Genomic DNA, 14,969 nt, shown 5'->3' on the forward strand with positions numbered 1-14,969 from the left:
TTAAATGAGATTGACCATTTCCTTATCTACTTAGGAAACTACGAAACATATTTTTTCAAACGGATCTAACATTTTAGCGGTGTAACGAATTCGAAATATGTTACTGTAAAGTTATCTCCGTCCCAATAAAACAAGTGATATTGAACGTCTTTGTATTCTTAGCAATTGTGAATTCATTATTTTACTGTAGATATCTTGTACATAATTGATTTTGTATTAAGTAACTCGTACCTATGAAGATCGCTTTCAGATAAGATGGCTCTAAGGAACAGGCAACTTTCGCATCAGTCAAGGAATCAGTATAGTTTCCTGTGAAAGAATAAAGTACGAGGAGAAAGCTAGCATATTGATGCGGGTTCGATTGGAGAACTCTTCAATATTTTAATACACCAATTTAAGTTAACAAAAACTTCTCACCCAAACAAAAATAAGCGTTTGCCCTGTTGCTGTATAGTTTGGCTTTCAGTTCCTCATCCTTGCAATTTACTTTAATTCCTTCCGTGTAGAAGTAGATGGCGTTGTTGAAATCATTCTGTCCGTAACTGTCATTACCCTCATTTTTGTAAACTTCTGCTATTGCTAAAATAAAGCAATTAAGAAGATAATGTATTAGTAGATAGCCTGCAGTGCTATGACGTTTCGTTGTGAGCGATATTTTTCTTTGACTTTCTTTTAGTGCTCCAGTGTAAGAAACGAACAGCGCAGCTTAGTACAATTGTAAAAGTTTATGAAAATTGACCCATGGATTAATTCTTGCACGTGCTTTCAAAACGCAGTGAACTGGGACGAGTCTAGCGACACAAGACTGCATTCCGGGGTGAATTTCTATGTTTATTCTTAGTAGAGGTTGCTGTCTAATTAAACTCCAGTTGTTCATGATCACTTGTTTTAGGTTAGGCACTGCCGGATAATATTTCGTTACATAACTGAAAGGCAAGAATTTTGTCTGTTCTCTTTGTTCTTGTTGGAGAGCTAGATTACTGTCTAGAGCCATTAAGTCACACGAAAGTCTTATTGGATAAAGTCGCTGCAGTGGTCTATTCAGAAAGCTCCTCTCTTATCCCTATCGGGGTCTGGGGTCGGTTTATGTACATGTGTCGCTTCTTCAACTCTTTATTTGTAAATAGCCGCTAACGTTCTGGTTAGGGCAACGTATACACCCTTGCAAGAATGTTAAAAGCTTTGGCCGGTTCAAACGTACGTTTTAAGTGCGACCTACCCTGCTAGGAGAGGTTTCTTTCTGGCAAGTCTTTTAGCATGTACGAAGTTGTTCGCGTCCCTAGTATTTCGCGTACTCGGCACCGAGTACGCGAACTCAGGACGCGAACGACTTCGTACATGCTAAAAGACTTACCAGAAAGAAACCCTTGCTAGCAGGGTATTCAAGACCACCATAAAGCCTAGAGAAACTGCACTGCATGGAATCCGGCTGAATTTTCGTAACTCTTTCTAGTTTGATGCACTTGTCTTTAGAAAAATTCCCAACCTTCCTGACATCTTAATGTGTCTCTATCAATGTCCCGTGTTTCCATAAGAGCTTATAAGACATTATATTCACCTGCATCGTCCCCTCCGTTTGTATCTCGCAGCTTGTTGTATTCATTGACGGACTTCCTCCTAAGTTCCACCAATTTCTGGTTATTCTTGTCAATCTTACATTAGTCAAGATTTATAACACGCGTGTTGGAAAAGTAACAAAAAGCTTACAAACTCTTTAAATTTTTTTGCCTGTTTTTCTTTTATGATTCTTTCACTGTTTATCTTTATTTTATTCTTAGAAAATTTAACGTCAACAACGAAATTGGACTGAGCTATCATGAAGTCTAAATAATTTATTTTTTGTAATGACACTTGAGCAAGAAGGTGCGCACACTTGACTTGAGCACACAAAAGCATGAACGAAGGACTATCGTAAAGTGTGAAAATGACAAATCTTTTCCATTGAAGCATCTGTAGTAAAGGATACTGCTAATCCCTTTTTACACCACGTGATGGCTTCCTCAAACTTATTCAGCTGAGCACATGCATTTGCTCCTAATAAAAAGAAAAATTTAAGTTGGTCATAATTCTTGGCTTATATAAGAAGGCTAGAAGTTCATTGAATAAATACATGAGTGAGAACCTTTGTTTAATGTTAGGTTCCCAAACAATCGTTCCTTGCTACTTACTTACGCTACCTTGTTGCGATGAGCAGTGTTTATTCACTATCGGTACGTTCAGAGGAAACAAAAGGATCTCGGGGATGTTGATGGTGTTTGGACAAATACATTCCAAAATTGACAGCAAGCACCCTTCCTCAAAAGGAAAATGCTGTGATAAAACCAACGGGAATATTTCTACTGAATTCTTGCACATAGAGCAACTTTATCAGGCCATGTCACTGAGGACTCAAAAACAAATTTGCTATATTTTTCTACCACAAAACGGCTATCTATCCTTTCTGTTAAAATGCAATTTGAATGATCCAGAAGTTATTTTTCCGCGACTCGCACATTTCAATTGTTACTGTCAGTAAGCGACTAGCATGTGCTCATTTTGAGACCATATTATGCAACACTAATACATCCTTTTTTCAACTGATCAAAATATTGATGTGGATTTCCATTATCAAAACACGATAAATTTTATCACCGTAGTTGATACATGGAAACTTTTACGCTCATTTTAATAGCGGAGCTCGGCGTGATGAAGGCGCGCCCACGGATCCGCGTGGGTAAGAAAATTTGGTAACCCGCCAATGCCACAAATTTTCGTAATGTTATGACGTCACTTTCCTCTGTCCGACCATCCGTAAGCAGCACCACAAGAAAACCAATGGGAATGGTACATTGTTTGGCGGGAAGTTGCATCGCCAACGGTGTTTAATAATTAAAACAAAAAGAAATGTTAAAGACAACAAAAAACAAAGTCAATTTTTGCGACCAACAGCGGGAGAAAGAGCAAGGCGACTAGGGGTAGGAGAAACAAATCGATTCTTTAAGAGCGGCTGCCTCTAAGAATCGAGAACCGCACCGATCACCGACCACTACGTTGAATTTCTGATATTTCGTCTGAAAATACCCTTGGATTTACTATTTTCGGAAATCATATTTTAATGTTCCAAGGTATTTTATTTTAAAAGAAACTTGCAAGCTTTTAAAATGCGGCACAGGTGCGGTCACGGGCCAATGAAAACCGCGAAAATTTAAGTCCAAGGACTAAGCCCAGCTCACGGTGCGAAATAACCTAATGAACTTATAGAGGATATCACATGGCCACGAGGAGATACGAAATTTCTCTTCGGGTGTTAAAAAATATGCGCTCACTCGTGTAAAATATTTTTCAAGACGAAAAGAGAAATTTCGTATCTCCAAGCGGCCAGTAATGTTCTGCTCATTATGTAAACACCAATAAAAAAAACCAAATTAGTAGAGAAGTACGATTTGCTGTGTCACCATAGCAACGGTGATCTTTTTAAGTGTGAAGATAACTTGTTTTTTATTTTTTTCGCGTCTGAAGGTATGATGTTTTCACGCGTAAGCTCACCTCGTATTCCATTGGTGGTTACAGCTGTTTCGGCAAAGGTTGTCCAATAAAAGCGTACGCGACAATGCCGAAAGGTAGTCTGGGAGATACCCAATAATTTTCAATAAATGCTCAGAATCCATATTGCCCGCCATCTCAAGTCTTCGCTCTACGGTCGAGACTTTAGCAAGAAGAAAGGAAGCAAGGGAAGAACCAAGGAAATCTCCCTACCGGTCATGAAAAAAGCTAAGGTTGAAGGTCACAGGACTTCTTTAATTAAGGATAACCTTTGTATTTCCGGGAAACAATACCATGGGAATGTCTCTGTAACACAGGAATCTGTTCGCAAGGATGAATGGATAACTTTGTCGCCCCACATATATCAATACCATTGTCCCATATTTCCAATTTAACATTTTCAACTGGAAAAATCCGAGATCAACCAAAAATAGCTTTAGTAACGGCTGTGTATAAAACGGAGGACGGAACGATGAAAGCGCTATTTCTATTTATAGACAATTATCTGTCCATCCATTTTATTTTGCGAAAATAATTGAAAAGCTTGTGTACGAAAACTTACGTTGATAAAACAAGGTCTGATCTAATCATCAACATGGTTAAAAAAGTAAAACTCAACCGAATCATGCGATAATTAAACTTGCTGATAAAATAACAAAGGCTGTTGATAAAAATGAAAATACAGTTGAAATATTGTTGAATTATGAAAGGGATTGCATGGATACAGCAAATCGCACCATTTTGTTAAGAATCTTAACTTTAATGGCAATTGTCATACATGATTAAGAGATTAATTGACAAACAGGAAGCAAATTATCACAAACAACCAAATAAGATCTATATTATTATTATTATTATTATTATTATTATTATTATTATTATTATTATTATTATTATTATTATTATTATTATTATTATTATTATTGTTATTATTATTATTATTATTATTTAGTTAATTCTTTTTTTTAGCAATATATGTATGTTCTAGCAAGGGAAATGCACATCATCAAGGAGTCAGGGAAAGTGGTTGGAGGAGAGAGACACACATCGTAATCTTAATATTATAGTAAACTGGGAAAATACGTACCGCCTATCATTTCTATGTACAAGAGAGTCAAAGCTTAGAGCGTTCCAATTTAAATTCTCTCACAGAAAAATAGCCACAAATGACTTTCTGTACAAAATAGGTATCAAACAAACAGATTCCTGCTCCTTTTGCGAGGAACCAAAAGAAACCCTCGTTCATCTATTCTGGACTTGCAAATACACTCAGAAATTCTGGAAGAGCATGTTCGAGTGGATCTCTCAAAGTTTCAAAGATTTAAAAAACGTCTCTCCCTCCTTGTCTCTCTGTTGCGGTCTCATTGACGACGTTAAAGACCTTTTCTTTTATCGCCTACTCCTTATAGCTAGACATTACATATACACCTGCAGACTTGGGAACAAGCTTCCTAAGCTGCAGGTGTATATACAGGTACTAATGAACTCGATAGAAATTGAAAAGCATATTGCATTCCACAATAATGACTCAAACGTGTTTGTACGGAAATGGTCTCGCTTTCAAAATATCTCTTACAAAATCTGTTGCATTAACAATATATAAGACGCGTAAAACGTGCAATACTTTGACTTGAAATCAAATATCTTGTATGACCTTTTGTGTGATTTTATTTTATTATATGTATATCAACGGCTTTTTGCTTGATCTAGTTGTTTATTTTAGTCTCGTACCTTTCTATTTTTGGTGACAATATTTGTTTTGTTTAGTCATTCAAATTAGTTGCATTTGTAATTTTGTAATTTGTTGCATTTACAATTGCTTTGTAAAATGTAAATTCCCTTGAATTGAAATAAAAAAAGAAAAAAAAATACATTCATGTAAACAGTATTGGTTTTAAAATGGCGCCTTTTAAATGAGATGAACCATTCTCTAAGCTTCTTAGCAAACTACGAAACATATTTTTTTTAAACGGATCTAACATTTTAGCGGTGTAGCGAACTCGTAATATGTTACTGTAAAGTTATCCCTGTCCCAATAAAACTAGTGATATTGACCGTCTTTGTATTCTTAGCGTTTGTGAATTCATTATTTTACTGTAGATATTTTAATTGTTTACAAAAAGATTTTGTATTTTAGTAACTCGTACCTGTGAAGATTGCTTTCAAATAAGATGGCTGTAAGGAACAGGCAACTTTCGCATCAGTCAAGGAATCAGTATAGTTTCCTGTGAAATAATAAAGTATGAGGAGAAAGCTAGCATATTGATGCAGGTTCGATTGAAGAACCCTTTAATATTTTAATAAACCAATTTTAGCTAACAAAATCTTCTCACCCAAACAAAAATAAGCTTTTGCCCTGTTGCTGTATAGTTGGGCTTTCAGTTCCTCATCCTTGCAGTCTACTTTAATTCCTTCCGTGTAGAAGTAGATGGCGTTGTTGAAATCATTCTGTCTGTAACTGTTATTACCCTCATTTTTGTAAACCTCTGCTATTGCTAAAATGAAGCAATTGAAAATATAATGTATTAGTTGATAGCCTGCAGCGCTACGGCGTTTTATTGTGAATGACATTTTTCTTTGTTTGAGTTTGTTTTAGTGCACCGTGTAAGAAACGAACGGGGCAGCTTTTAAAATACAATTTTAAAAGTTTATTAAATTGACCGTTGGGTTAATTTTGCACGTACTTTCAAAACGCAATGAACTGGGACGAGTCTAGCCACACTAGCAAAGGATATTCCGTTTTATATATTGAAATATTCTAATAAAAAGAATCAAACTTTTTGCCTCACCTCTTAAAGTGTCGTCATCAAAATCCAATGTCTCCTCACCAGCTGATGTGAGGTCATTTCCACTTCCAGCTTTGATTTGACTCTGCGCCATGAATGCTGGCAGTTCGGGCTAAAAGCCCTATGAATCAAACAATTTTTATGTTGATTTTATTCATCAGCTCTCGTTATTCCTTTGAAACCCTAAAGCGTAATGCCTGTGTTAATTACACATTATACCAGAGAATGCTAAGATAAAATCTGAGTCAACAAAAACGTCCGTTTAAGAAATATTTTTGTGTACAGTGTATGTCAGGGGGCCCTGAGTGTATGTTAAGATTGCAAAAAAAAAGATTAATGATTTAAGAGCGGTCCCAGGCCCAGTAGCAATACCAAGTCTAGAATCCAAAAACAAGACACTTTTTTATGGCGCGGACCGCAAGGCTCCTTTGTTTATGATTGAATTGTATTTCTTTCCTTTTTTTTTAACCTAAATCTAACCATATGTAAATCCATTGTATATTTATTTTAAGATGGGTGAATAATTGACCGAAGTGGAGGTGAATAGTACTTGGCTAATCACCTCCGAGCTAGCCAATCAGCGCGCGCGAAAAGTACTATTCACTTGTGTGGTATATACTAAAGCTTATTATCATAACGACGCTTTGGAGAAATACAGGAAAACGAAAAGACATGTTTCCCCGACACTCCTTGAGTTCTACTAAGCTGGCTACTCCATGCAGGTGCGTGCATGGTTTGCGTTTTGCTCGCGTTTTACTCCTTGCGTACTTTTTAAAACAATTTTCACCAGAAACTGCGTGTAGAGTAATAGCTTGTACTCAGGTTACTGCTATTTCCTCTATTTTTGACCGGTTAAGAAAATCTGTTATTAGACTTCCAAGAATAGGCTAGTGGACGTGAATTATATCGCCAGAATACAAATTGCTTATCGAAGTTTCTATAAAATCCTCTTCTTAATGTTCCTCTGAAGGGATAACAAGTGATCGTACGAGTCAAGAAACAGAAATATTGTGATTTGCTTTTGTCATCTTTAACTGATGAATCGATTCGAGTGGTCGTATTATATTTGGCGATAATTTATGACAGAGCAACGGCTGGGCAGTGCAAAAGGAGGCGTTTGTTGCATTTATGAGGTATGGGATAATGTTATGATATGTTGCTAATAAGAAAGTCGATATCACTGGGCCAAATTAAGTACAGCGGGCGAAGTGATGCGATCAAAAATTAACTACACGTAAGCGATGTTTGTAAGGGGGAATTCAACTATATCAAAGTTCATCCGTCTAAGACCATCAATGGCTTTTAGGGAATCAAACACTATTATAATGGCTTTGTTTCATTTTCTTTAAAATCCTAGAAGACCTAGACGACAGTCAACGAAAGGTTTTGACCTTTTGCTGTTTGTCTTCTAATATAATTAATACCGCAATATTCAAAATTGCTTTCAAGGCACAAGAAACTGTGATTGCTAGTTATAATGTATTTTATTTTAATTAATAGCAAAGAATTTTAATATCTGTTATAATTGAAAATTTCCTTTGTCATCGAAAAGGCACAAAAATATCTCTTTTCTGATAGCGTGAGGTAAATTTTAATTCGTATCCGTTTTCCGCACAGTCACGCAATTTCTGTCAATAATGCTTCGCATCGGTTCTTTGTCATCAGTATTTCAATAAATTAGATCCACTCCACTAATTTTCACTTTATCAATGCCCAAAACACTAAAAAGAAAAATTTAAAAGTAACGTTGTTCGACATTTCGCTGTATCAAACATCATTATCAAGAATGAAGAAAACGTTTGATGTCGGGTTTGCTAAAAGAGTGGAATTTGAATAATTGAAATCTAATTCGATTGCATTGACCTGCGTGCTTAATTTTTATGTAAATAAGTTAGCAGAAAATGTAGGAATACCATCGAATTAGATTTCAATTATTCAAACTCAATCGATAGTGATGTTTGATACATCGAAACGTCGAACAACGCTACTTTTAACTTTTCTTCTTTTAACAAGCAACTGACCATTCGATCAAAACACTAAAGAGTGTTAAAACTGGCATCATCATTTGAATTGTTTCAAAGGGCACGATTTCGCAATGGCACTTGGCAAGACTCCACGCACTATACGGTTCGTTAATTTGTACATTTTAAGAAATCAAAAACAAATTGTAATTCAATGATTTCGGAAAGAAAGAAATAAACTACGAATTGATGAATATGGTTTATTACACAGGAGAAATTTGCAAGTTTCAAAATCAGTTTAAGTAATTAATGCTGACAACGAAATACTACATTCAAGGTGTAAGGTATGTGATGCCAAAAGCAAAAGCATCTCAATTGTATGAAGCCTCTAACGCTGGAAGCTTAAACCTTAATGCTACTATACACACAGGCAAGCTTTGTTTCTTGAATATTTTCCTCAACAAGCCTTCTTGTTTGAACCAGAAGTGTTACATGTACCAAGGGAAAACGTGCACATTTTCTCGTACACAAGGACAAACTAACCTTACTGTAATGTGAAAACTTGCTTTGGTGAGCCGGCTACCGCTACCTTTGTCCCCGACCTGTGAAAACACAGCTCCAGAGCTGGTAAATGCGTTGAAGACTACATTAACTTACCCGCAAAATTATGACATTCTCGGTTTCCGCACCTTTTGTAAAACAGAGGTGACGCTTGGCTGGAAAAATTGCGTGATTCTCAGAAAGCAATAGGGTATTCCCCGAGGGAATGGGTCACGAAATTTTCCATTGTTTTCAGGTCATATGATTGTCATATGACAGGAAGTTGTAACTGGAACTGATATGTCAGTCCATGGACTATAGGCAGTATAGGAAACATGAGTTTTGACTTAAGAAAGGTTATATTTATCTCAAATAAAGTTGAATTACTCACACTAAAGAAGTCTCTTTTATTTTCTGGTCGTTTCTGCCTGTTTATTACTCGGGCCGTAAGGCGGCACGAGTTAAGTTTTTAAGTTTTTATTATCATTTTTTTGTTTGTCGCGATTGTCCGAGAGATAACGCATAAGACTTCGGGCCACGAGTTAAGTTCTCGGTCGCGTTCTTTTTACTCGGAACGTGAGGCGCCGAGTTAAGTTCACCACATGACGTGTCACATACCGGGGCAGATAGCAGATGCAAGACACAAATGACTAAAAATAAGACTTTGGCATTCATAGAGAGAAGTATCTCGGAAATTCTTAATGACTACTTTAAATCATTTCTGTCCAGACTTGTAAATATCCGGACTTGAACAGTGATGACGGAAAACGTTTGCAATCACCCCAAGATTTGGTAGAAAGCGTAGAACACTTGAATGTGGCCTTCACGACGATCATACCTGAAATAGCGATCTTTTAGCGTCGTCATGGCCCGGGGTCACAGATATCTATCTGACTCACGGTTCGTATTGAAACATAATCAATGTACAAATAATTTCTGTCTCCAAATCAAAGGTGAAAACGTAAGGATTAAAGCCCGGGAATCAAAGCATCCCGGTATGAAGCACAAGGTATTCTACTTAACAAATGTCGTTTTCCCTTATATTTCATTCGGTATTGCAAATAATGCAATTCTATCTGGTGTTTACTTATTGCCTCACTATATCTCTGTATCAATCGATTTGGGATATTTATCGATGTGGAGGTTATCACTGCTAAAAGATCGTAGGCTTACGCACTACGCGTTCAAATATCGCCCGAGTTTAAGCTGGTAACAGCTTTAATTTCTGTTTCTTTGAGAATAGCCCTACTGAACTTGCCGTTGGACTCAGAACCGCACCGCAAGTATTCGTTAAGTCTTGGTAACACTCGCCCCTCTATGATTCAACCGGTCAGTCAAACGTCTGTCATTTATTTTTGCAAGGGGCTTTAGCTTCTGTCCTTATTTTCGGGGTGTGCGGAATAGCGAGGTGACTGCAAGGCGAGAGTTGACTGCATATGTTTTTAAAAGGGAATAAAACGAGTGGAATACAGAAGACAACATTTAAAGTGTTTTCCTTAATTTTTCTGTTGGGTGTGCCTGAGTACGTGAGCGCGACCGAATGGTCGCATCATTTTATTTGGTAGATAAGAAATCATGATTACTGAAGATAATTCAGTCTTTCTTTTCGCAGCTGTTTAAATTGCGTAACAACTTCTAGGGTCTTCCTTGTATATTTAATCTGTTACCTGCAGTTCAACAAGATGCCTCTGATGGCATTTTCGCTGGATGCTTAATGTGGTCTTATTTATTCCCATTGTATGCTTCGCAGATTTATAAAACTATCCTAGCTAATGGAATAGTTTGAGTCACAAAGATAGCGTTATGCTCTTTCCTTTGTGTTACGCTACTTATCGTTGTATCAGAAATTCCATAACGATAACGTGGCCTGACCTCGCGTTTTCTATTCTAGTTATGTAATCTTAATAAAAGTGTAATATTACAAATTGTTCTCGTTTCACCCCAAAACGGAAAGAAAACAGGCAAAAGCTTTCCTAAATGAAATTTTTTTAAGTAAAAATTGACAATCAAACCTTTAATCTTTTTGTGAAGTGGATTGCCAGTAACGTTTAAGCATCAATTCGACAAAGTGATGTGATGTGTGTTTTAGATTACGAATGACCTCTTCTCCTCTCATCGTGGTTCTACAGCTGTCAAACAAAGCATGATTCCATCGCCAGGAACCCTCCAATTTCCACCGTTTTAACTGTCGAGTGCTTCTTAGAAGTTATTCTTTAGATTTACCGCTTCAAAATGGCTCCCACTTGATGAATATTTGTTACCATTTATAGATACCTATACGTTAGCCGTCAAAAATCAAATGGGTCACTCAAAATAAAATGAGTAACTTATTTGATTGGAAATTCTCAACAGCCAATTTGATTTAATTTGAAGGAATGCAATAACAGAATTCCTACAGGAGTGCATTCCAACTTGAAACCCTTCCCTACATTAAAAAGAAAAAAATTATTGATAATATTTTAGCTGACATTATATTGCCTCCTCCCACATTACTAATCCCCATAGCCTTTTCAGGTGTAAAGCTATAGCCCCTGCCACACCCTTCCCACCCCCCACTCCCTTGATACTACACCCCACACCCTTTGTGAGACCAAAGATTAATGAGCAATAAATGTGACGCTCCATACGAACACACTTATCGAATAAAGCGCTTTTGGGGTGGGGGGGGGGGGGTGTTGATGTTTCAAAAACCCTTTGGGATCCCTTTGGAAGCCCGGCTTTGGGTTTGCATGGATGGAGGTTCACAAATCCTGAAATAGATGTTTAATATTCTTAGCTTACCCAGTGGGACCAGTGGAGTATTTCCAAAACCTTTCGTCTGGTACGTTGCAGTAAATGTGGCAGTTGTACTGACTTCGTACTCTTTTATAACTTTGACTGCTTCCCTGCTGCCTCCTCCAGGCTCACAACGTACCCAGAAAAACGCAGAATACGCTGAAAAGCTCTTCGAAAAAAGATAACTCAGCTCCAACTCTCCGTGTTTACCGCCATTTTATTCGAATCTGGACTGTATATTTCTTGGCAGCATCCCCAGACAACAGGAATCGCTGTAAACTCGGTCATTGTTATTTAAGAAATTAACCAGGCATATCTTAGTTAACAATGAATGGAGCGGAAAGACAAGTAGATTACACTTTGCACAATGAAAACCTGAGATTTTATTTCAAATTGTCCCAAGACACTTGAAAATCTACTCCATTACCGTTCTTCTTTTGAACATTTCTAAGGCTATAATGCTTTATTTCGGCAGAACTTCACGCGATCGAAGCACAAGACATCGAGCGCGCCATTTGCTTTGCTTTGGTACATTTCCATGGGGAATACCGCAGGACAATGCGAACATCGCAGACTCAACCTTGTTCAGGTCATTGTTATCTAAGGCTTTCCTTCTAAGAGAGAGCAGAATTTGATACAGGTTTGATTAATAAATAAAATGATGATTTGACGTCACACAGGTAGGGATGAGGGGGTCCCCTCCCTCGTGATTTACGCGCCGAAAACAGATTTTGATTGGGCCGTTTTTGTTGAAGGCAATCAGGACAATAGATCCCTTCAAGAAGAGAGCAGAGTTTAATGAATAAATTAATGTGCAGATTTGAAGCTACCAAAAACAACAAAAAAAATAAAATAAAAAACACTAAACGCCGGTAGGCCTGAACGCGGGATGCAAATCCACAGTCAGAACCTGTTCAAACGTACAAATAAATGGAAATGCAAATATAAACAATCAGTATAGTATTAGAAACGGGTCCTGTCTCCAAATCAAAGGTGACAACGTGAGGATTAAAGCGCCCGTATGAAGCAAATCCTTTCCCCCGTATTTTATTGATAAATATAAACAGCGGAACATCGAAAAGCGTACGAGCATCGTTTACAAATCTTGTCGTCAGCGCTATTTATATTCTGGTCATACAGTGTCAGTAAGTGTAAGATTATGAAGTGTCTTCAGTCGTTTCATCAAGAAAACCAAAAGAGAAACGGACAAAAAGCTTTTCTAAATGAAACCTTTTGTTAAAAACTGAGAAACAAATCTTTATTTGTTTTGTGAGGTAGCTTTCCTGTAACGTTTAGGGATCCGTTCGACAGAGTCTACAGCGTTGTGCGCCAGTGATGATGTCAGTAAGCTATGACCTCTAGTGTCTTGGCATTGAGTTATTCAATCTGTCAGTCAAAGCGTAATTTCTTCGCCGTGAACTCTCCAATTTCCACTGTTTAAACTGTCGAGTACTTCTTAGAAGTTCTTCTTTCGATTTACCTCTTAAAAAAGGTTTGTTTTCTTTCTGAAAACGGCATATTAGAGTCTAAAATTCACCCGTGTGGCCACGATTTGGAAAGAAAGCCCTTTTTTTCTGGCCCCAGAACGTGGCTATATGACGTCACACAGGTAGGGATGTGACGGTCCCCTCCCGCGTGACATACACGCCGATAATGGATTCTGATTGGGCCTTTTCTGTTGAAGGAAATAAAAACAATAGAGGAGAAAAATATCCCCTCTAGGAGAGAACAGAGTTTAATCCAGATTTAATTAATTTATTCATTACAATCATGTGACTTCAGTGAAGGAAAAGATACCCGACAGAAACCTTGTTTATTAATCACCATTGTAGTTAAAAGACTGAATTGCAGGGATAAAATACAAGCTTCAATAATTAACACTAAGGGTTCGTAATAAACATTTAAACCCCTACCTGTGATGGATAATGTCCCAGAGTCTTGAAATCCAAGTTAGTATTAGAGCCTTGAAAAGGATTGCAATATCTACCATACAAATCCCAACATTCTGCTAGTCTTGATATGACGCTGCTCTTTTGATTTTCCTCTCTTGTTTTTCCATTAGACGTTAAAGCTTCGTTTTCACGACAGGTGCAATTTCCTAAGTAACATTAAGAACTAACTTCTCAGTGATAAATTAGCTGTATTAAGGATTTAATTCTAAAGGGTTGTGCTAATTATTTTTCAACTTGGCAGCCAAATCGCAATCGATTTTCTTATGTGCAGAATAGATTTGTATCATCTGCAAAATGACTCAGTTTAATTTCACCTATAAACTGGTTAATTCCTTCAATTTCTTATTTTGTTACATTTAATTTGACAACAATTCTGATGAAACGACAAACAGTTAAGGAGAGAGAAAGCATCCATGACGAAACATTTCTGGATGGTTTCAACCGATTCGTTAAGAAGCCATTAACTGATTGTTTATCGCTGCACTCTCAATACCTTTGTGAAAACCAGTTTGTCAGTATGCACCAAATTGCAATTGCTTTGGGGCTCCACATTCACTACCACACCTTACTTCTGACTCCGAGTCCTGCATACATGTCGATCGCAATGATCGAAAAGCTCGGTTTTCTAAATTGGTTATTTTTATACCTTAATCGCCCATCCTAACAAAACAATCGTTACGTGGTTTCACATGGCAAACTTTTAAAAGTTTGTTGACAGACTGTAAAAATCTTGGCAATCTCCTGGGCTTACGTGAACGTTGTAAGATCCCAGCCTCAGTAAGCACAAGTCTCGTGTGGAGCCAGCCTTCGGCGTTTCACGGGTTCGATCATTTTTTTAGAGACCCTGCGTGCTTACTTATCTTAAGAGTCCTATAAAATAAATTAGTTTAGAACTAAGCAGAGGGAAGCATCAATTTGTAAACACTCGCACACTGAGTGGCAGGCCATCATCTAAAAGTTCTGGGACATTCCATTGGTCAGCAACCCGAGTTTCTGCGTAACTTAGGCCTTTTTTTTTTTTTTTTCATAACACGTTGCTCAGGGAATCGCCTTTGCTCGTTCTCTGCTTGCTAATTCTAAATTCGTTTGTGTTGTTTTGCGGGAAAAATGTTTTCTCTTTTAAAAGACGTTTTAACTCCAGCAAATTTAACACGACAAAAGTATACAAAGGTACGAAAGTAACGCACATTTACATCTGCCGCAATTACACCCACGACTTCCTCCCGTCTGGCCTCGAAGCTCAGTCGGTAGAGCAACGGACGATCAAATTCGCGGTTCGTGGGTTCGGTTCCCGCCGAGGTAAAATATTATTTTCTATTCATCTTGTGGTTCATTTGCTTATTAGGGCTAACGCTCAGGTAGATTTTCATTGGTTCACTAAGATCCACTAAGCAGTTAACATACACTACAAAATTAAGTGGCACTTTCCCTAG

At 37.5% G+C, this 14,969-nt stretch overlaps 1 protein-coding gene across 10 annotated transcripts in view; it reads right to left on the reverse strand.

The window, feature by feature from the left end:
• The window catches only part of LOC146476379 (uncharacterized), a 131,743-nt gene that overhangs the window by 43,259 nt on the left and 73,515 nt on the right, over positions 1 to 14,969 (reverse strand). For 4 of the 10 annotated variants that reach the window (XM_085114571.1, XM_085114573.1, XM_085114570.1 and 1 more), the window contains 6 exons: positions 5,856 to 6,017; positions 5,670 to 5,747; positions 1,967 to 2,034; positions 1,559 to 1,652; positions 418 to 579; positions 232 to 309 (listed from right to left, as the gene is read on the reverse strand). In XM_085114571.1, the coding sequence (XP_084970697.1) occupies positions 232 to 309; positions 418 to 579; positions 1,559 to 1,652; positions 1,967 to 2,034; positions 5,670 to 5,747; positions 5,856 to 6,017 (642 nt within the window). Of the gene's footprint in view, positions 1 to 231; positions 310 to 417; positions 580 to 1,558; positions 1,653 to 1,966; positions 2,035 to 5,669; positions 5,748 to 5,855; positions 6,018 to 6,311; positions 6,492 to 8,812; positions 9,020 to 14,969 lie in introns of those variants that run through there. The other 6 variants (XM_085114576.1, XM_085114577.1, XM_085114578.1 and 3 more) reach the window with 5 other exon arrangements.

This window comes from Pavona decussata, unplaced genomic scaffold, assembly GCF_977016875.1.
Source record: "Pavona decussata unplaced genomic scaffold, jaPavDecu1.1 SCAFFOLD_77, whole genome shotgun sequence".
Lineage (NCBI taxonomy): Eukaryota > Metazoa > Cnidaria > Anthozoa > Scleractinia > Agariciidae > Pavona > Pavona decussata.